The following is a 23,155-nucleotide window of genomic DNA, read 5'->3' as shown; positions in this document are numbered from 1 at the left end:
CATTTGAGTATATAGTTCCTCCCCCCACGAGTGGGGTCGGAACAATAAAACCTTAAAGAATAATTTTGGTGTCAAACTAGCTATGCTTTTTGTTACATCAAAGAACTCTGCTTAGTTTTAGCAAATACATTATCTCGAGATTCTAAATTGACAATAAATCTAAAAGCAGGTGACAGCGGCAGTGGTTGGTTAGTACGCGTGGTTAAGGCCCCTTTTTTTTGCGTGAACAAACGATTACAATTCTCTAGCAAAGCTATGTTTATAATTTATCTCAGTCAAACTGCTAAATCTCGAATCGGCATCAAATTGAGCTATGAAATCAGTGTAGGAAGTGTCCGGGCTCTGATTCCAGCGAACACCTACAAATGACGTCACAGATATTGCATCAACAGGAGACGACAGCGATATTGGACTGGTTGCATCACTAGGCGAGGAGGGAAGTGTTGGTTTGATTGAAATGGGACATGTAATAGCGATGTGTCTCGTGGGGTGAAATGATGCATATCCAGGCAAGATGTGATCAAATAGAGTTCCGGCACTTGCAGAGTCAAATGAAAAGACGTTGCCATTCTTGAACTCTGACGTGGGTAATTTTGTATCTTGGTTGTTCACTTCGGTTGAAATGGTCGTTTCAAGGTTCTCATCAATAGTTTGCCGAGATATGAGGCTGGCCGAGGAGGGTGAAATTAGGCCAGATTCGCTCTGGTTTTCTTGATATTCCCAGAAGTCTGATTTCCAACCTGAAAAAGTTGAACAGAAAACGTTTCGCAAAAGTGCTTTCAAACGACTAGCAATTGCGTTTGAAAAAATATAAATAGGTAACGCTCAAAAAACACATTCCCGCTCATCTCGAAACCTCCAGGATATTTTCGACACCTCCTTGCTGCTTAGATTATCTTTATGTCCCGTCAACGATACTTTCACCCTCGGTTCTTCATGTTAATTTGTTGCCTGCATTCAGTTTTGGCCCTAGAGAACAGCGCAAAAACAATAACAATTTAGCAAAAAGCACCATAACTATCCTTATCTGAAGAATCTTTAAGGTGAACCGTTTAATCGGTAGACATGGTGTACTTACCATCGGAATTCTCCAGGTATATCTTATATCCCTGGAGACTGAGCTCACAGTATTCTATCATAATACTGAGTCGGATGTTGGGTCTGGCCGGGTGCAGCAGAAACAACTTAATGCACGTCTCAACACTTCCATAATTCACTGCTGAGTTGTTGAACATTATACCAGAGCCTAAAACACACGTCGAAGTACAACTGATGCATCTTAAGGTTTAGGTGACAGATAATCGCTTGTGCTAGAGTGAGCTCATATTATATTAGCCACGCATCAATCAACTGAAATAAATGTTTTTTTTTGCAATAACTACGATATATCAATTGATGCTACCAGATCGTGCAGTGCTGACTTGAAATTCATCGACAATCAAGAAAGCACACGCATGATGTATAACATCAATTTCTATTGTTCAATGACATCTGATTGACGGCAACTCATTCCGAATGAGGACATTGTAAACATAAATCAGATCTCATTGCTATGAATTGCGCTTCCGCAGAGGACTGTTACAATTCAATTTCTTTCAAAAGACTTCAAAAGTTGGTGTAACTTTTGCATTTTAGCTCTCAAATTCTGTGTCATATTTGAGTAACTGTCAAATCATCCAACAAAATTCAAAAGATGCTAAAGTTGGACAAACTATTCTACCATGAATTTGAGCAGTCATAAGTTAATATGAAGCATGAAACAACATATCAACTTATGCAAAAGAACTAGCACAGTACTGCTGCAGAAACACTAGACTGATCAAGCAAATAATCACTTCAAATCATGGTGGGTTCCGGAATGTAGAGTAAAGCAAAAGCTTTCATGAAGGTATACATACACCTTATCAAGGAAAGGACCAAATTCAATGAGCAAACAATCTTTATCACAATGCATACCTAGACTAACTTACCTAATTACATGCAGCACACGCGCAAATGTTGCCTCGCGTTTGCTTCGACAGACAAGAATTTCAAACCTGTTGGCTTTGTAATTTGATTGAAGTAGTCAAAACTGACACAGTATTGAAACATTTTTCAGTTTAGACATAACGGCAGCAGTTTTCAGCAACGTATGTGAAATATATTAGAATTGAAACCATAGAAATGAAATAAAGCAAACAACCTGACTTCACAAAATTTGAGAACAAATAGGTCTCCGTGCAAAAACACTGTCAGCAAAAGGTTCTGAAAACACGCCCGAAGGGCCCCAAATTACTCTACAACCGATCAACTTTGAAAAAAATCATGATAGACCCGCAGTATCAAAACACAATACGAAGATTGGCTGACAACGTGCAATTAAGACAAAAAGTTGCAGTTTAGACATGCAGGAAAACGATAAAGCGTCATTAATGTGAAGTGAATCCATCAAACTAGTGAAAAAATTCAAATTATGGGTCGGAGGAACAATATCAATTAAAGATAATATCATAATAATATCAAATATTGTAGTGTAGATTTGACAAAAAATCAACAATCGAGAAAGCACATGCATAACATGTATGCATACCAACAGTTTCTATTGTTCAATATCTGTACAGTAAAGTATCCTTAGGTGCTGACCGAAATTTAATCCGAATAGGAAAATTTGAAAATAAAATAGAAATCAATACTTATTAGAAATGCGCTGCTGCAAAGGAAAATGACAATTCATTTAAAAAACTATCAGCTTATGGGGGCAGAGGAACATGCACAAAAAGCAAAAAATGACCCAGATAATCACGGCAAAACTGCAAAAAATAATAACCCTACTAGTTATTTGTTTGCCGGTAGACGTGTATCAATTTAAAATTTCTTGTTTCCGATATTTTGAAGACCAAGCAAAAGGTTGCAACAGCTGCAACTGAGTTTTAAAACCTGCAGCAAAAGTTAACTTCCAAATTGATATAAAGCTTTGAATTGAATTAGCACTTCTCAAAAATAAAACATAACCAACTAACGTCGGGCGAATCGGTCTCAAACGACCGGCGAGCGGTTGGCCTCGTCAGTAGCTAGGCACGGTTTAGTGCGACTAGCTTTAGCTTAATTTAAGGGGCGTAAGTGAGCGCAGCGCGAGGGGTGCACTGGGGGCTGATGGGGTGGCAACAGTGGGGGAGGGGGGGAGGGGGTCAATCTCTAAGAACCGCCCTTCGCACCATAAGTATAAGTCTCAAAAACAGATTCTGTGAATCGCATACTTGAAGACTAGCGAGCTGAAAATCTCTAAGATCACTTAATGCCCGCTGGTCGCTACCTGTTTATCCCGTTTTTGAGGAAGAAAAGTCAAATGCGTCAGACAAATTGGTCGAGCAAAAAATCGCATTAAAAAGACCGATAGGACAAATATAATTGCTACAAACTTCGTTTGAGAGCAATTAAACAACAGACTATCGTCGGGGTCAGGCGATATGTTCTCAAACGACCGACCAGCGGTTCCCTTCGGTAGTAGCTCGGGCTTAGAGATGCTAAAATTAGGGGGATTGTCGAGGGGGGTGTGCCACGCACTGGGGAGGGGTTGGGATGGCTGAACGAGAGGGGGTTCAAATAAACAGGTGGACGAAGGTGGACGGGGGTCAAACTTTTTTTTAAGAAGGCCCGCCCTTTACTCCGTGAAATTAAAATCGACTCCTCAAAACAGTTTTGGCGAATCGCATAGTTTAAGAATAGTAAGAGAGCTGCTCAGCCACTTTCTGCCCTGCGGGCTTTATCTGTTTATCCCGTTTTGCTATACACGTTAGCAATTAATTAGGATAGTCAAGTGTTAAGACTCCTTTGATTTAATACAGACACGTCAGTTACGAAAACTAAACAATAGCTGATCAAAAATGCCCACAGGTGGTCAGACCTTGCTGTAATGAAAGTGGTCAGACCTCGCTCCAACAAACTGCAAATTAAAGAAACGTCAAACAACTGCTTTGAAATTAGCTTAAGTAACTTTAGTAAGTGAAAACATCTGACCAGCTCAAAAGAAAAAGTTTAATGCAACGTTTCATGCAAATTTCAGAAACAAACAGGCAAATAAAACCATCAAAAACTTGCAAACAACGATTACAAACAATAATTTAGTATATTAGTGGAAACAACTGACAAAAAATTGTTAATTTGTCTAGAATGGGTTTTTCTAACAGAGTAGAGGTCGAAATGGAAGTGCTGCAATTTGATACGTAACTTTCAGTGATGCGTTAAAAAACAGCTATCTTGGCTTCGTAGACACGCAGTCGCAAGGCACCAATAAAAAAGACTAAACTATGGGAAAAACTACGGAGGTATCTCTAAAAAAGTTATTGAAATCAGATAGATCAAGACAATTTGAGAGCAATGAAAGTCATTTTGAGAGTTAGGTACATCATGTTTGACCAAAAAACAAATCACGTGCATGGTAAGTACTAAAACATAATCCAAAGAAATTCAATACTACAAAACAGACTATGACATCCTTTGCTTCCACTAACTGACCAGAAAAGTAATGCAGATAAAAGACAACAAATCACACAAACGAACTGAAAAAAAAGAAAAGCGAAGATTCAATTATTTTTTATAAATTTTTTAGAATAAAAAAGGTTCAGAACCAACAATTACCCGTCCAAACTGCAAAACAACAAAATTAAAACTACCAGAAGCTTTATTTGACACAACATTTTAAGTGCCAACACATAAAAAACAATGGGAGAAATAAAAAAAATTGCTACTTGACTGCTAATTGTAAAGCGCCTTTGTGTTTCGCCTCTTTGAAAAAAAAATGAGAGTTGCAGAATATCTCGCATTTTTTCTGATATCAACAAAATAAAATATTTAGCTAGCAACCGAACAATAACAATAGAGCCAAATTAAACAATCAATTCTAGAAAATATACTGCCATATAGATACAAAGAGCACGTAACAAAAATTTACGAATTTCACAAATTTGTAAACCAAAATTAAGAAAAAAAGTCATGAAAACCAACAGGTACCGACCAAAACTCAAAATTTTGAAGAATGCCTGTAGCGTTATATTCAATAACTTTAAAGAAAATTGGTAAAAGCGGATCGATTGCTATCCTAGTTGCCATGAGCCCGCAAAAAACTATTGTCTTGACATAAGAAAATATCACAATACATTGAAAACATTTAAGATAAATGAACCATTAGCAATAGAATTAGCAGGGGAAAAGATGCCGAAAAACAAAAAATTTAACTTTAAAAAAATTTATGAAGGTAAGAGACCAATGAATGGCAAATTAAATTCCAAAAAAAGCTTTCGGAAAATATGTTTAAAATCTATTATTAAAATTCTCTAATTTAAACTTAAAGTACAATTAAATTGGAAACTAAAAAAGAAGATATAGAATCGAACGGACCAGCAACAATATACATCCAACGTGCGCCAATTCACTTCAACAGCCACAAACAAAATTTGATTTTTAAAAACATTGAAAAATTTATCCCTAAAACAATCGGAAATTAAGTATTCGAAAAAAACTTTGACTAGAAATTAATTCTTATTGGACCACACAAAACACACAAAAAGTTCTGAAGGTTATTCAGCGATCTTGTTTAATTTACAAAACCAAATAAAACAAAAAAATAGATGTTAAAAACAGCCGAAGTCGAAGAAGTGAAAAAAAATTATTGAACAACTTAAGGCAAAAGCTCTAAAAAAAATCGGAGTGTGAGCAGAGCTCGGAAAACTTAATGCCCTCCGAGCACTACCCGTTCTCGGAGGACGAAAAGTCAAAGAGGTCAGATGAAAATTCTCTCAAGTGAAGAATCGCATAAAAAACCACATAACTAATGTATTTGCTATAAACTTCGTTTGAGAGCGATTAATCATCAAATGACGAAAACACTTGCTCAAGTGGAAATGTTAATATGATGTCACGCACGCAGCTAACTCGAAATGGCATGAATGAATGAACAATAAGCATATTTGAGGTAAACGTGACTGTGATGCAGTCGTAAACAAAAATCTTTATGACAAAAAACCAAGAGACGTCCAATATTAGCTTGCTTTGGCAAATACTTCTCCTTGCAGCACGGTAATAGAGCTAAAAAATTACAAACGGCCGAAAAAACAACTAGTTCATCCGTTAAAACCTGTAGAAAATCAATTCTACTTTTCAAGATGCAAAAAGCCAAGAGAAGGTCTGTATAACACCACTCAGCTATCGCCACAAATAAAATGAAACCAACAAGTTCTTACTTTAGAGCTTATTTATAGACTGCAACTGAGAGAAGTACTACCTGAATTCAGCTTCTTAAAATTCTGGAGAGAACCATTTAGATGAGTCAAAATGACGACAAGCCTAATGAAAGTCACTCGATAAATAAAATTGCGTAAACATAGCCAGCAGATTGCCGGAATAGCTGCGAAAGAATAGACCTGCGTGCCATATACTAGAGATAGAAACAGATACAGATCTAAATTGAAAAAAATCGACGCCGCTCAAAAAACAAGGTAAAAAACATTAAAACATTCAGCGATAAATTAATAACGCTTGTTAAAATTCATTCCAGAGAAGCCTCTTATTAGGGACCTTTACTGCACATATGACTTCCTTTGACCTTAAACAAATTCAAATTAAACTTAAGTTTTAAAACGCAAAAGTCATTTTATTGAGTGAGGTAAGTCACGTATGATCAAAATCTAATCACGCAAATAAATTAAAACCTTTTTGCTAAAGCGAGTGAGAAATGACGTCACGCGCGCAAATGCCGTTAGTGAGAGAAAGAATTCATTCAGAAAATTTGACTTTTTCAGCTTTGCTGTGTGAACAAATGTAAAACGAAAAAAGAGCGTCAGACGACGAAACAAAAAAACATAGCAGGACAAGTCCTGACGTACAATTCAAAGAATTTTCATTGAACAAAAAAAACTAGACCTAAAACGGTCTATGAATGGATTGGAACAACCATTTAGAAAAAAATCCGATCCAAAAAATCGAAAAAACAGTAAAAATCAAAGCGAAATTGCCGCATGTGAACAAAAACCACTAGCGAGAAAGCGAATTTTTGTTCAGACACCGTTTTCTCACTCTAATTTAAAATTCCAGCGAAAAACAATCAAGCCGCAAAACCACTCGCTTTTTCGCTCCACTTCCTGTTTCGGCGTGACCAAAATCACTACTCCAATTTGACTTCAAAAGTCATGAAAATGTGTGAACAGATCTTAAAAAAAAAATAGCAGGACAAGTCCTGACGTACAATTCAAAGAATTTTCATTAACTAAACAAAAAAAGAGAACCTAGAAAGGACTATGAATGGATTGGAAAAACCATTTAGAAAAAATCCGATCTAAAAAATCGAAAAAACAGAAAAAATCAAAGCGAAATTGCCGCATGTGAACAAAAACCACTAGCGAGAAAGCGAATTTTTGTTCAAACACCGTTTTCTCACTCTACTTTAAATTTAGAGCAAAAAAATTTCACGCCGCAGAACCACTCACTTTTTCGCTCCACTTCCTGTTTCGGCGTGACCAAAATCACTACTCCAATTTGACTTCAAAAGTCATGAAAATGTGTGAACAGATCTTAAAAAAAAAATAGCAGGACAAGTCCTGACGTACAATTCAAAGAATTTTCATTGACTTAACAAACAAGTAGACCTAGAACGGACAATGGGTGAATTGGGAAAACCATTTCTAAAAAAATCAGATGAAAAAAACAAAAAAAGAAAATCAATGTCAAAATGCTGCTAGGGAGAACAAAAAACCACTAGTGAGATATGTAATTTTGATTCTAACAAAAAACTAGGTCCAGAATGAGCTGTGAATGGATTGGGAAAACCATTCAGAAAAAAAATCCGATCCAAAAAATCGAAAAAACAGTAAAAATCAGAGTGAAATTGCCGCATGTGAACAAAAAAACCACTACCGAGAAACCGAACTTTTGTTCAAACACTGTTTTCTCACTCTACTTTAAAATTAGAGCAAAAGAAAAATTCACGCCGCAAAACCACTCGCTTTTTCGCTCCAGTTCCTGTTTCGGCGTGACCAAAATCACCACTCCAATTTGACTTCAAAAATCATGAAAATGTGTGAACAGATCTTAAAAAAAAGACAGCGCCCCAATACAATTCAAATTCTTTGAATTGTAAAAAACCAAGAGCACCGCAATATAGCTTCGCTCAGCTTACAGCTTCGCAGCTATAAAAACAACAAAAAATGATCCAAATTTAATTCGAGAGCAATAAAACAATAGTAAACTCTCACCAGATGGGAAGAATATGTACTTGGTGTTGGGCCATTTGGGATGCTTGACTCCTTTAAAGCCAATAGAGGTTGAATCCTCCTCCTTGTAAAACCATGGACCACATCTTGGACCTGAAGTCATAATATCATTAAAAAGATATTTTTCAAAAAATTTGAAAAACAAGAGAACAAGCTAAAAGTCTACGCACAATTGTGTGCTTTTTGACAAATGTAGGATAAAAAATGAAGCTCACTGCTACTTACAGAAAACTGGCCAACTTCTATCAGGACTTTCTCTGAAAGTAATATTGTCAGTTTATCCAAATTTAGATCTTTATGATCCAAGTTGTGATGATTATGCATAAATTATTGAAAAGTCATGAGAACTCACCAAAATTACTTTGAATAAAACTGGCTTCAAAAACAAGGTTTACCATGTGAAATAGCATTTTGTGCTAATTTTGTCAACGAGTGTATGAGTTGGTCGAACTTTAAAACAAACTAGAAATGGTAATTGATCAGATTAAGCTTTCATCTAACTGGATGTAACTGTTCCTCTCTCATCATCGTAGTAATACACGTTCGAGTGTTCGATCTCCGCAGCTGGGGATTGATCACTTCGACGGGGCTTGAACGAGTGCATCACACGGAAGGAGTCCTTGCACACTCCGGCAGAGTCGAATTCCTTCACCAGTCCAAACCACATTCGGCAGTGGTGGGAACTGAATACTGACCATTGACTCACACCACTCGGGTTATTGTTCTCCATATTTGGAATTTTCTATCCACAAATCAGATCTGTTTCCTGCTTTGCCCGCGTACAAAAAAGCCGTATGAAAAAAACGAGGGCCAAGTAGATAAGCTGATATTTTATAATGCGATGTTGGTGCATGATTTATAGCAATACTTCACGTGAACAATGAAATTACTGTGTTTGCATAAGGTATTTACACAATCAATCACATTAATCAAAAAGTGGGCCTCCAAAGCGAGTTCTAGAAAGCGAGACTTTAGACCTATTCGTTATTTTCTAGAAAGCGAGACTTTAACCTATTCGTTATTTTCTAGTTTACATGCATGAAACCCATTTATCTCCAAAATGCAATTTGAGCTAATTCACATTTTTAATGCATATTTATGCCAGATGTATTGGCACAGGTCGCTCGAGCGAAATACGTTTTTAAAACTCAGATTGATTTTCCAGCTGCTTGGCTAACTATCAGGCGCTGAAAAATAAGCAGACAAAATTTTCAACGTAAAATTTTAACGTTCGACGTGGAATTACACCAACTTAAAGTTTTGGGGAAAAAATACATCACTGAATTTAAGAGTTGAGTCAAAATCATATGCAGTCAGTATCTCCAGCGCCACAATCACTTCTTTCACGACCAACTAAGAATATGTAGTACGAAAGCGCACAAAAGTGATATGCACAAAAGTAAACGCACATAATGCACGTTTACATGGTAAACTGCCGGTTTAAGAAGCCAATTTTACTCAACATAACCTTGGCCGTTTCTCATGACTTTTTATTAATCGATGCATAATCATCACTTGGATAATTCAAATAGAAGTTGGCCATTTTTCCGAAAGTAAAAGCATGTTGAGTCCCACGTGAAATCTGTTCAACTTGCTCATGCCTTGATAATTTTATGTAAGATTTTGCATTGTGAACTCAACATTTTTATGTGAAAGTTGAACAGATTTTACGTGGGACTCAACAGACTTTTTCTTTCGGAAAAATGGCCAATTTCTATCTGGATTATCTCTGAAAGTAAGATTGTCAGTTTATCTATGTTTAGATCTTAAGTTCTGATGATTTAGATCAATTAATATAAAAGTCATGAGTAACAATCAAAGTTATGTTGAGTAAAATTGGCTTCTTAAACAGGCAGTTTACCACGTAAAGTAAATTTTGTGCGTTTACTTCTGTCAACGGTGTAAATGGTACTGACTTAATTTTGATGTTGAGTATACTTATGTTGTTCCGTATAGATATAAATCAGTATAAGCTTGTTCACAGTGACGCATGAAAAACTATTTTTCTGTTCACAGGGTCAAGGAAACAGAACTTACCAATCAATAGCCCAATTGATATGTTCGTCGTTCTTATATCCTGTTTCGTATATTGAAACACGAAGAGGGAATTGCAAACAAACTACTTGGAACTGGTGAATTCAGGATATTTCTCAGAAAATGGTCCAAAATTCTCAAATCAAAACAACCAAAGACAAATTGTTGTGTAGCTTCTATCGAAGTCAAAAACAGCGGATAAAGCTGCCAAATGCTCAAGATAAAGGCTTTTGTCTTTTCTTCTCTGCTCGTAGCCAGATAAAAACGGTTTAGACCAAGCAGTTCAACTATTAATAATATGATCGCTACAAATTGCTGCAACTGTCAAAAAATGAGATTTTTCAGCCAAAAAAGGCTTGCGCTTGCGATTACAAAAATGAACTCTGGATAAATGCAAAATCATCAGAAGCATAAACGCGCTGGAACATCCAAAAGGCCGAGAACTACTATTATGTATCAGTTATTGAATTTCAATGTGCGGTTATAAAAAATTCTGCAGCTGGTAGAAACAATACTTGATTTAAGAAAGGTATATATTTGAATATCTTCAACAGCAATTTAAAAGTACTCCACTAAACTTATCGAGGCAGAAAAACGTGTTTATTTTATGTGGTTAGCATATTTGATAGCTGTACAAAGTAAATTGTGCTGCAAAGACAAGTTTGAGCAAAATTTGAAATTGTGAGATAATAACTTTCAAATAAAATGCGACCGAAAAAGCTTCAGGAGACAAAGACTTACGGGCGCCAGAGTTACATGTAGGCTACAGCTAAGTTTGTGAACGCAAAGTTTGAAACAATTTTTGTGCACGCTGCAATTTACGTCAAACAAATCGAGGTTTCGAAGCTTCAAATTTGCCCAAATAAAGCAAGTTGCATAAAACGCAATTCATGACCAAAAACTGTGGTAAGCTTAATTCCGCGTAGCATACGGAATAGTTCCAATAAGAAAAGAAAGAGGTGTAACTAAGGGGGGAGGGGGGCTACAGTGTGCAAGCGAACAGGGGAATTTGATTCGAATTTGGTCAGCGGTGGAATCGAAGCACGACGGAAAGCATTCAACTTTCTATGGCTGGTGGACATGAACAATAAATAGTTTCAACTACGTCACACTTAAACTACCACGTGGAAACCAACGAATACTACTATAGTTGGTTGTAAAATATTGATTCAAAACAGATTGGGATAATTCGTCCTTCGATTTAACTTCAGAGATTGGAAACTACTATAGTTCCATGTGCATTCATTCGTGCATGCACATGTCGGGAGCAATGAAACCATATTTTCACTCCTCTCCTTAAGATAAGAAGTTTACGCTGTCGCAACACTATTTTGAATTCCCATGTGTTTTCATTGTTTAGATGCTGAGTAACTAAGGAAAAAAATTGCTCTCAATGAATAATGAAAAAGCATTCATCCGCCAAAATAACTTTCACAGACAGTGCGAAAAACGTGAATAGGTTGCTATGAAACAGCTGCGATTACTGCCACCATTGCACTCCTAACCAGCCCATGTCAATCGAAATGCTCTCAAACAGACTGAGTCAAATTTGTTTTCAGAGGAACAGATTTCAGATATTCTAATAGGAAAATTTCTGTAGGAGCGGAAAGATTAACTTACACGTTTTTCAGAAAAAGAACCAAATTAACACTGACCTTAAATTATTCCAAACCCAAAAACTGTCCTAAGTTTAAACGTACAAAAACAATAATGCCAAAGAAACCTAAACTGATGAGAAATGTTGAATAAGTTATTGATTCAGATAAAAATACCACTATAGATCTTCAAATTCTCACTCACGAAATAAACGCCCAAATTAAGGACTGATGGTGTCAAAGTTATAAATGGCCTTCCAAAAACATTCCCGAAAAACGCGTTTTTCAGAAAAAAGAACCAAATAAACACTGACCTTAAATTATTCCAAACCCAAAAACTGTCCTAAGTTTAAACGTACAAAAACAATAATGCCAAAGAAACCTGAACTGATGAGAAATGTTGAATAAGTTATTGATTCAGATAAAAATACCATTATAGATCTTCAAATTCTCACTCACGAAATAAACGCCCAAATTAAGGACTGATGGTGTCAAAGTTATAAATGGCCTTCAAAAACATTCCCGAAAAAGGCACTTTTCCCAAAGAAAAAAACATTCAAAAGTTTTTGAGAGAGTTACTAAGTTAGATCTTTGGAATGCGCTCCAAAGAAAAAGCTCATCTATTTTTGTAGTCTGCCATCACTTTTTATTAGTTACAATGTAACAAGAAAGAATTACGCACAGGACAATTATCAACAGAATAATCTGGCGCACAACCAGCAGCAAGTAGTTGCTGCACAATCCTTGCGCATACCTTTGGTACCGAAGCTGAGATTCGAGAGCTTCGAAAGATGGATAGGACATTTCGAGTCCATGTCAAACGCCAACAACTAGGATGATCAAAGACAGCGCACAGTCTTACCCACATGCTTCAATACATGGACGAGCACTATAATCTCTACAACCAATGATTGCAACAAGTGCAAGGACAACTAGTAAAACATTAGTCAGAAACTTGAATGCCACGAAAAATAGAATCGGCAACTTTATCAAAGCAACGACTCGATAAAATGAACTCAAATACTTGCAGCAGTAGAATCCGAGTCAATCAAAGAGCTCACAAGCAGAGTTTGTAAGCTGGGCGAAGCAGCCAACGTCTACATTTACGCAGAGGGTTAGCAGAAAGCAAAAAAGACGCCTTCGTAGAATAGTTGATGAACGATAAAATTAAAACTACGATCCTAAAGTAAGAAAAGGAAGAACGCAGTTTGAATGCGGCTACCAAACGAGCCATTGCTTTGGACGCAATTAGTAAGGCCGAGTCGATTCGCATCCGGAGACGAAGGAGCAAACTTTTCAGAGTGACACAAGGTGAAAAAGAGCAAGTTGAGCCAAACCACGTTTATATTCGGGCTCTCAACACCAGTTTATCAAGGGGCATTAAACAAATGATTGGTCTCCTCCGGACAAGAATCCTCGTTAACATTCTAGAATACGAGGAGCGAAATACAGAGATACTTGAAAAGATACTCGAGACATAGAGAGATTGCTATCAGAGACGAGTACACCCAGAACCTACAATCGTACCCCTGGATTACTGGTAGACTTCATAACAATTCAAGGCTATAATTGCCAAGAATTTGCAAACCTGTCCAATCAATGCTCACAGAAAGAAACGCGTCAACCCAGTGTTTCGTGAAAACTTCCACCTAGATCGACAACCAAAAGTCAAGCGTATTTTACAACGGGCACACCAGGACCAGACGAGCAACATGCACGCAGAAACGAAGGCAGTTTTTAAACCTACGATATAAGTTTCAGTGGATCTACATGGACAAAAACAAAACTTCAGTGAACACTGGTAACAATGCTAATATTTCATCTGAAAAATCTCATCTACAGTATTGCCGTAGTATCAACTCTGACATTTTCTGACAACAAGTTCTTCAACCTACGATCCCTTCAAAATACCTTTGGTACAGCCGTTCAAATGTAAACCGATCTCCTTGAACCCGAGATACCGACGTACCATTGATACTTGGAACACAAATAATGGAAGAAAACAAAATATTAATTGACATTCACACCAAGCAGCTAACAATGGAGAGAGCAACGTTATTAGTTTAAAACTTGCCTACATATCTACATAACACAAAATTCCACGACAGGTATTTAAAACAAAAGGAGATCAAAACAGCGGCAACAGGAAAACGTTGAATTAGATCAGCTGGATGTTGTAGACAAGTACGACTGCTGCAGAATGAGAACGACTGGTGATCTGCACCCATCAAACTAGCTTCTCACGGAACTCCACCTGGGAAAGTAGTCAGGGAGATTGAACACATGGTAGCACCATGCATCACCCGTCCATGAAACAGCCCTAAAAGTGCACCCATCGACCTCCAAGAATTTGCACAGATTTGACGCCACCGAAAGAAGTGATCAAGACTCTTTTTCAAACTCAAGGATTCGTCAGATTTTAGATCAATTGCATGGAGCTACTGTCTTCTCAGGACTGCACGTGGCTTCTATATATTGCCAGGTTCCGTTGACTGATAATTTATACCAAAAACGGCGTTCTATTGCACTTTGCAACGCTCCAAGAAACTTCTATCGATTAATAACGAGTGTATTTATTGTATAGCTCTTTTGTTTTGATGTTACTGGATGTTCTTGTGTTAAGCAAAAACGTGGAAAGATACATGAAAACACGAAAGGAACATGCGTTTCGTTTTCCAAGCCCTGCGAGAGTCTTACTTAAAACCCAAGAATTTCTGCCTTTTTCAGGAATCCGTAACCAACTTAGGATACAAACTAATTTCTGCAGGCATAACCCCAGACAAAACTAACAGCAGTACGTGACTGGAAAAGACCGGATAATATCTACGAAGTCAGTTCCTTCATGGTGTTTCGCAGCTACTACAGATATTTCATTAAGAAATTTGCTGGAAGTGGTAAAACCTTGCGCGAGGATACGAAAAAATAAGGCGATTTGCTTGGGTCCCCGAAGGCCACAACGTTATTAAAACTGAAAGCTACGTTCATTGATAGTTCAGAATTCAAGTAGCACAACTATACCTCACTTTCCATTGTTGACATGGACGCAAGCGATAATTCATAGAGCCGGACTCAAAAATTGAGGAAGTTGAATATCCAGTTGAAATTGCAAGCAGAGTATTGAAGCCCGCATTTTGTTACTGAACTACGGAAGGAGAAGCATTAGCATTCAGTCAGGTCATAAAATTGTTCAAGCCTTACATTTGCGGAGCTCCATTTGTACTTTAAAAAAGTCATGCATTTTACAAGGGTTATTCGAATCGTGCCGGTCAATTGGCCGACATACAAATTAGCCGACACACCTTTTAACCGACACTTAAGCAAACATAGTTACTCGAAAATCACATTTCATGATAATTACCCGCGCATTAATTGGGCAAAGTAGCGTCCCTTAGCTTTAAAACAAACAACATTTGGCTATAGCTACTAACTAATTTGGCCATGCCTCAGCGGCCCGTAAGACCTGATATGAATCTATCAAAACCGAACAAATTATTACGGCCGAACATAATTAAGTCGAAGGTTCTAATAACAATAATTATACTTAAATTATATAGTTCCGATTTCGGTCATTTTCACGTCGCCTTGATGAAATCTGTCGGCCAGTTGGCGTTTCTTCTAATTTGTGTGTCGCTAATACCCCTAACCCCCGTGGCCGGTCAATTGGCCGACACACCTTTCAGCCGACACTTAAGCAAATATAGTTACTCGAAAACCACAGTTCATAATAATTACGCGCGAATTAATTGGGTAAAGTATTGTGCCTTAGCTTTAAAACAAGTAAAATTTGGCTCTAATTACTAATAATTTGGCCATGCCTCAGCGTCCCGTGGGACTTGCTATGAATCTATCACAACCGAACGAATTATAACGGCCGAACATAAATACGTCGAAGGTTCTAATAACACTACTTAAATTATATAGTTCCGATTTCGGTCATTTTCACGTCGTCTTGATGAAAGCTGTCGGCCAATTGGCGTTTCTTCTAATTTGTGTGTCGGCTAATACCCCTAGCCCCTATTCGACTGCAATAGTTCGACTTCCAGAAGTACACCGATCAGAAAATCACGGAAACGTAGTCGAGCTTTCGAAGCAGTGCAGCATATCAGAATTGAAATCTAAAGACAAATAACGGTTGGAAACTGCTCACACGTTAGATCTCAGAGGACGCTTCCAATTTGTTGAAGTCAACTCCTTTCATATTCTGCAACGGAACGACTACTGTCTTGGACAACCGTTTCGGATTGGGCTAACGCAGAAAAACATCCAGATCAAGGATATAAGTTAAGAAATCTAATGAAGGTGCACAAAGTCAAGACGTCGTGACGTTATGTAGTTGCTGGGCTCAGATGGAACTTGCAGATGGAGTGCTGTACAGAAACAGGCATGTGGAAAAAATAACAGAAAACACAAGTACTTCGAGCGATTGCTTTGGAACAACTTCATAACTCAAACCCAGTGGAAGCCATTTTGCAGTTAAAATGGCTTCGTGGGTTTAAAGTGGGTTGAACAAAAACCTCATAGCAGTTAAAACAACTATTTTTTGTAGGAAACAATCACTCTGAAAATCACCACCGGTGATTATCAAAACATTAACCGTAAAAATTTAGTCTAGCAAAAATGTTCTGAGAAACTAACACCAATCGTTTCCTGCTAGTAAGTCTCAAAAACTCTTACAACTACATGATAAAAATTGAAAAAAAATAAAGGAAAATTTGACAAAAATGGCGAAATCGGTTTTGTATATAGACAAAATTATAAATGAAAACACTTCAGTTTAGGCTCTCAAAAAGGCTCTCAAAAAGGCTATTATCAATTCTAGAGAAAGGTATGGAGTCAGCTTGGATTAAAAATAATTTATACAAAAACATTTACAAGCAAAACAAGACATACCTGGCATATTACCAGAAAATAGCCCAACAGCTTTGTGGATTTGCAGTCTCAAAAAGATAGTAAAAGAAACAGAGCAAAAAAAATTTTTGATTAAATGATGAGATGTTAGATTTTGATTAATAATCTATTTATAATTTACTGTTGCTTTTATTAGATGCTCTCAAACAACCTTCAATTAGAGTGGCACGCAATCACTTGACCTTATCTCTTTGAATTAAAGTTCAAGTCAATTTTAGTCAAGTCACGTGTGACGAAAAACGTATTAACACGGATGAACAAAAAACTCTCCACTAAGAGAGAAAAATGACAACATGCACGCAATTCAGTTTAGATTACATGAACGAAGGGACAAAAAGTAGATTTGAAGTGATTGTGACATCATATGGTCGTAACAAAAATCCTGTTGAGGAAATGAAAAAAAACAAAAGGCCAATAATAGCCTGTTTTCGCTTTGAGGCTTTTAATGAGACAAATTCGACAAAAAATAACGAAAACGGTTATCTATAAGAACCATTCTCTCGAAAATAACTTCAAAGCCGAAAATAAATGCACTCAACACAGCTTAAGATAAAAATTCTCTCGCTTCACAAAAAATAGTATACACAGGGGTTTTAGGTCACAAACACCGCCTCAACACAGTTCGTCCGAAAAAAATTTCAAAAAACCCAAAACTCCACTTTGAATTATAAAAGAAACCAAGATTACCTCAATGTACTTACGCTAAACATACAGCTATAAAAATAGAACAACTGACAAACAAATCGATTTCCGGTGAAAGCAGAAATTTTTGTAGTCTGCTGGAGTAGTTCGTAATCAAGTTTATTGGGAGAAGGGCGTCAACTTTATTGGACTTAAATTACGACAACTTTGGCAGTTTAAAACCAGTAGGGACGCAACATCTAATGCAATAAGTTATCAGATTTCTGCAGGTAGAGCAAATATCGCCCACCTATCCGCGCAATTGTGAAACTTTCTTCGAATAAAACAAGTACAAAAAGAACCAAATGTCTTTTCTCTAGCAAATCACTAAAAATTGCTCAAAAAATAGCATCAACTTAAGTTTTAAAAAAGTCAAAACTGAAGCAAATCGAGAACTATTTTTTAATTATCTCTGCTTTATACCTTCGAAAGATCTTCAAAATCTTCCGAAGTCAGAAAAGCTTACGCGCAATAGGCATCTATTCGATTCCCACTAAAAGGAAGAAATCAACACAATCGTTCAAAAACAGACCAACATCCGCAAACAAGTTCAAAATAGCACTAGTTCCCTTAAATGACCAAACCTTCAAAAACACATTACCATAATTACTGAAGACAACTAAAACATTCTATAGGAAAACATCAACCGACTAACGGCTCGAACGATGCATTGATCTCTAACGACAGACGGGGGCAATTCAAATTAGAAGGACCATAGCTTAGATATGTTTTATGTGTGCAAAAAGAACTTCTCCACTTGGGTTCGAACCCTGACGTCCTATTTGGCAGCCTGCCATCTTAACCACTCAGCTACAAACACTGATTTTCATTCACTCACAATTAGTTTTATCAACGAACCTTATTTCAGAACGCGAGCAACTCAGGTCACTCAGAAATGAAGAACAGAAGTGAGAACAAGTCACTCAAGAAGTCAAAGAATATTCAATATTCTAGAACAAGAGCGGAAAAGTGTCAAGCAAAATATTTGCATAAAAAATACACACGCTTACAACAATTGCGTTAAATTTCGTTCCCAGCAATTAAAAAACAAAAAACAATATAACAATGCTTGAAAACTGCACGTAATTGAATAAAATTTGCTCGCTTGAGAAAATTTTCTCACAACACCATTTCTCGCGCATTTTAAAGTAGCGGTATTAAAACAGACCACACTTCTTTCACTCCGCTGATTAAATATAATAAAAATTAATAACATAGCCGGCAGATTGCCGCAAAATAGCAGCCGTTGACGTGCTAGACGCACATCGGGATTGAAAGAGAAGAAAAAAGAAGAGAACGAAAGACAAAATTTTTTCCTAAGTTTCAAAAATTGTTCTAATTCAGTGTGCAGTTTCAGTTAGATTCTAAACCTATAACTACTTCAACTTCGAAACATTGAGCTTAATACTAATATCAGCTAGCAATCACTCTAATGAACTTCGATAACCTAATGCACTGACTTAGCCGGGTCGCTTTATCGGTTTATCCCTTTTCTTTTGATTTTGCTCTTTTGACCTTGACTGTATTCACTACATTACATAATTCAATGCGTAAAAGAATTTAACATCCATTCAGTTGAAACACTGAGTGAGGTAAGTCAGAAGTCAAACGCGAAAATCGTGACTTATGTAAAATGAAAAACGTGATCAAAAGGTAAAGCGAAATTAAAAACATAGCAGGACAAGTCCTGTCGTAAAATTCAAAGAATTTTCATTGAATAAACAAAACTTAGACCTAGAACGGAATATGAGTGAATTGGGAAAGCCATTCCCAAAAAAATCAGATGACCGACGGCGGCTATTAACTACGTTTTCAGGCGCTTTACCTCCGGCTCCAATTTCACTCGGTCTAACACTCTATATGAAGTGCAATGAAGTCCAAGATAATGCGGCTATAAATTAGCATTAGACCTGGTAACTTACGACTATTTAAAAGAAATTTTAAACAATGGGAATCTAAAACTGTAGAACTTCATCCACATTTTTTCTTTTTTGGACATTGACTGCGCTCCATTTAGGTTGTTAAGCTGAGCAACCGCTATAGATGCAGATTCAGCATAATGAAATAAGAACGCAACTACCCTAGAGAAGTCAAAAAGATGTAGGAAAAGCGGCAAAAATATTTGTTTTTGAGAAAAATCGGTGCCACAGTCGTATTGATTTTTAATAACAAATGATACTTTCTGGACAGGTTTAGATATAATTGGATGGTGAAAGATAAATTCGATAAATTTTCAATAACTGTATCAAGTTCCCTCATTTCAGAAAAATTTGAGGACGCGAAAACTTTGACAACACGCCTTCAAAGACCTTTCCCTCAACTTTGCCTTTAACTACAAAGATTATGTGACCTGAAAACACACCAAGTTTTCTGAACTTTATAAGAGCTAAAACCATTAATTCTGTCTATTTGGATCTAAACACATTTGAATTTCTGAAAATGAATTAACAAATTTCCATCGCAAGGCAGTGATTTCAATTTACAAATATTTCGCCCATTGCACACATATACAAAACGCTATTCGTTTCTGATTAAAACTAGGCTAATACTGCAAATAAATAAACGAAGATCTATCTGAACAGATTTAACTAAAATATTTGGAATCCTGATTTAGCATCGAAATGGGTAAATTTGGATCTTGAAAGATTACAACAATGACGATTTGATTGTGAATTAAGCTAAGCGAATTTAATCTTCGCTATATGACCGAGAGCAGCATATAAGTGAATGTAATTGAGATCCCGCTTGAATACTGTTTGAATCCTTAGACGCGACCGATGACTAATGCGTCCACTAGTTCATTAGTGTATACGGCCTGTTTCTCATCTGAGGCTGGTGGAAGCATAAGTAGTGCATTACTGCTGACCATGCTAAGTAGTCGACTGCTAATTTGGCTGCCAGTGCCGGTGGCCAGAGGGTACCCGCCCCAGTTGCCACACATGCACTCACTCGGACCACTCACACTGCCACCTTATAAACAAAGAACTTATGTAGGTGAATAAGTTTTAAAAGCACAACAAAGGGCGAATTGCTCTCAAACAACTGGCAAGCGGTTGGGTTTGGCACTAGCTGCTGCGGTTTAGGGAGTTAGGGAGGCTGGTGGGGTGGGGGGTGATGAAGCAATGTTATCTCTCTCTGTTCATCCTTCTATTAGACTGCACGCGCTGTACCTTAAGCTATTCCCATTTTATTACTCTCAAATTGCAGTAATTAAGTTTCTACAATTTTTACCTTTCAAAAGGACTCATAACACTCAATACTTTACAATGCCCTCAAAAATTTCGTAGAAATCGGGGATATCATCATTCAAAAGGACAGGACATATGTCTCTCGGCAGGTACCTTTTACATCTAAACATTGCCAATTGCTCCCTTGAAAATGGTATTTTTGTACAAATTATTGCAACAAAACATTGCTGAAAATTGGCATTAAATAAATCTTAAACCACGCTATAAATCGAATAATTAAATCGAACCGGCGTGAAAGATAACCCAAGGTACAAACTACTACTACAATATGACTAACCAGTGGGTGACCTGCAGTCACCTCTGTCGTCCATTGCCTCTGCGAACTCGTTGTTTGTGGAATTCCACTTTGGTCTGTGATGAGCAGCTGGTCCACTTGGACCCGGGGCGGAAGACGAGAAGCAGGAGCAGCTCCCGCTGGGCCACGCAAGCGAGACTCGGAAGAACTCTGGCCTAGGGTCCAGTTTAATATCTTGGGTCACCTGAATGAATTAGGTTTAAAAATCTCCCGAGAAATTGTTCTGCCTGTCACAGAATACTACTGGGGTAGGTATGGGGGATAGATACAGGGGGTACGCAGAGGGATAGGTATAGGGTAGAGGAAAGGTTTGATAGGTAAGTGGTTGGTCTGTAATTTAGATAGGTAAGATAGGTATGCGATCAAAAACTCTCAGCAAAAATAGAAACCAACAGCAAAATTAGAAATCAAATCACCGCATGTGAAAAAATGTTCACACAGAAACCGAAAACTTGATTAAAAATGTTTTCTCAGAGGAGTTCTAACAAAGCAAATAGAAAAAAAAAATTGCGCCGTTACAAACTTTCCGTTCTTTATACTACTCCACCGATGCTCTCTTTAATACTCCGGCGTGACTATAATAATCACTACGCTAATTCGACATTTCATTGACAAAAAGTCTGAAAAGTGTGAACACATCTAAAAAAACAGTGCACAAATACAATTCAAACTCTTTGAATTGCAAACAAATCAAGAGCACCACAATATAGCTAGGATCAGCTTTTGGCCTTCAGCATATAAAAACACTTAAGAAATAAGAAACATACCCGGCAGATTGCCGGAAAATAGCCGCCGTTGATTCCAATAAGCATGATTGGGATTGAAAGAATAGAAGATATTGAAAAAAATGATTTTTGTACAAAAACATTTTTCAAGTCCGATTTATTTTGATGGCATTTCGTAGTTGAACATACTTCTGTTTCTAAGAGAGAGGCTACAGGGGTTACTATCAATACCAATAAGCATAAGCGATAGTAACTAAGACTTATAGGAACGACGTTCAAATAGCGGGCATCTAAAATTGGGCATTATGGGTTTATCCCGTTTCTATTTCTGACTTCAATTTTTCATACTGATTCTGTTCATTTTGAATTGCGTTGCTGAGCAACTGATGTTCAAATTCACTTTAAGCAGAATGAGAGAAGAGAGAAACTAGCCTAGAGAAGTCAAAAAGGTTTCACGCAAAATGTCGAAAAAAAGGGCAAAATGGTAAAGCGAAAAAAGTTCGACGAAGTAAAAAAAATAGGAGCGCTATAATAGCCGGCTGAGAAGATGAGGGCGGCTATTAAAAACACATACCGACTAACTTTGGACTAATTGCGAGGGACTATAGTCTAGGTAAAGGTCTAAGTTTCTAAAGGTAAAACAATTCGACAAAGTAGTAGTACAAATGAGGTAGTAGACTGAAGCATTAACCAATCGGCTATCAGGATGTTGTGCTAGCTTATCTTACAATCGGTTTTAATTTAATTTCTTAATAAGAGCTCACGCAACAAAATCAAAGAAGTCAGGAGTGAAAAGTTGTTCAAGAAGAGAAATCAAAAAAGATTGCTCAAAAATCACAAGGTCAAGCAATAAATTTGAATGGAAAAGACAGTTTTCAGTGCTTTACTTCAATGGAGAGCAATTTAAAAAATCGTTTTTTGGAGCCGATTGGACAAAATTTGGAGTCGATTGAAAAAAAATTAAACATTTTTCTGGACAGATTGGAAAACCTGTTAAAAAATTCTAATGAGTTGTCCTTTGGACTGCGTAGTTTAACCTCTAAATAGCTAAACCTATAAAAAGTAAAATATTTCCCTAATGAATAAACTTACGCTCAAAAATAGAAAATTAAAAGCTAAAATTAGAAGCTGAAAAATAGAAAATAGAAGCTGAAATTAAAAGTATACTATTTAACTAGTTTTGATAGTCAAATATCATCGTTCTTCAAGTGCAGTCTTGTATATCACTCTAAATCCTGACAAGAAAAAGCTCATTCAGCGTGTTTATCGTGCAACTAATTAGACAAAATGAACGCATGAACCTATAGGAAGCTAATGATGACATATAGAACATAAACCGACTAACGTCGAAAAAATTGCTCTCGTATAACAGCCGGGGAATTTAATTTAGGGTTGTAGCTCAAGAAACTTTGTGGGTGCAAAAACT

General features: G+C 37.0%; 4 protein-coding genes across 7 annotated transcripts in view; 1 reads left to right on the top strand and 3 right to left on the bottom strand.

Annotated features, from left to right (window-relative positions):
- The window catches only part of LOC142350648 (uncharacterized), a 626,363-nt gene that overhangs the window by 90,849 nt on the left and 512,359 nt on the right, over positions 1-23,155 (top strand). The gene's annotated exons all lie outside the window — the stretch shown is intronic.
- Positions 1-23,155, bottom strand: part of LOC142341676 (splicing factor 3B subunit 2-like) — a 542,910-nt gene that overhangs the window by 37,461 nt on the left and 482,294 nt on the right. The gene's annotated exons all lie outside the window — the stretch shown is intronic.
- LOC142341663 (uncharacterized) lies at positions 130-11,012 on the bottom strand. Of its 3 annotated transcripts, none has more exons than XM_075392810.1 (5): positions 10,281-11,012; positions 8,745-9,012; positions 8,226-8,336; positions 1,079-1,246; positions 130-740 (listed from the first exon to the last, which is right to left on the bottom strand). In XM_075392810.1, exons 2-5 carry the CDS (start codon positions 8,971-8,973, stop codon positions 235-237), a joined length of 1,014 nt encoding a protein of 337 aa, XP_075248925.1. In that variant the 5' UTR covers positions 8,974-9,012; positions 10,281-11,012; the 3' UTR covers positions 130-234. The 3 variants fall into 3 exon arrangements, with proteins under 3 accessions (XP_075248925.1, XP_075248914.1, XP_075248905.1); XM_075392799.1 differs by having other exon boundaries at positions 8,745-9,009; XM_075392790.1 differs by having other exon boundaries at positions 8,745-8,985.
- The window catches only part of LOC142341651 (gephyrin-like), an 81,745-nt gene continuing 78,475 nt past the window's right edge, over positions 19,886-23,155 (bottom strand). For both annotated transcript variants that reach the window (XM_075392769.1, XM_075392778.1), the window contains 2 exons: positions 20,987-21,188; positions 19,886-20,431 (listed from right to left, as the gene is read on the bottom strand). In XM_075392769.1, the coding sequence (XP_075248884.1) occupies positions 20,226-20,431; positions 20,987-21,188 (408 nt within the window). In that variant the 3' untranslated portion in view covers positions 19,886-20,225. The remainder of the gene's footprint in view (positions 20,432-20,986; positions 21,189-23,155) is intronic.

The sequence above is a fragment of the Convolutriloba macropyga genome, chromosome 1 (assembly GCF_964194025.1).
Source record: "Convolutriloba macropyga chromosome 1, txConMacr16.3, whole genome shotgun sequence".
NCBI lineage: Eukaryota > Metazoa > Xenacoelomorpha > Acoela > Convolutidae > Convolutriloba > Convolutriloba macropyga.
This window is presented reverse-complemented; position numbering and strand designations above follow the sequence as displayed.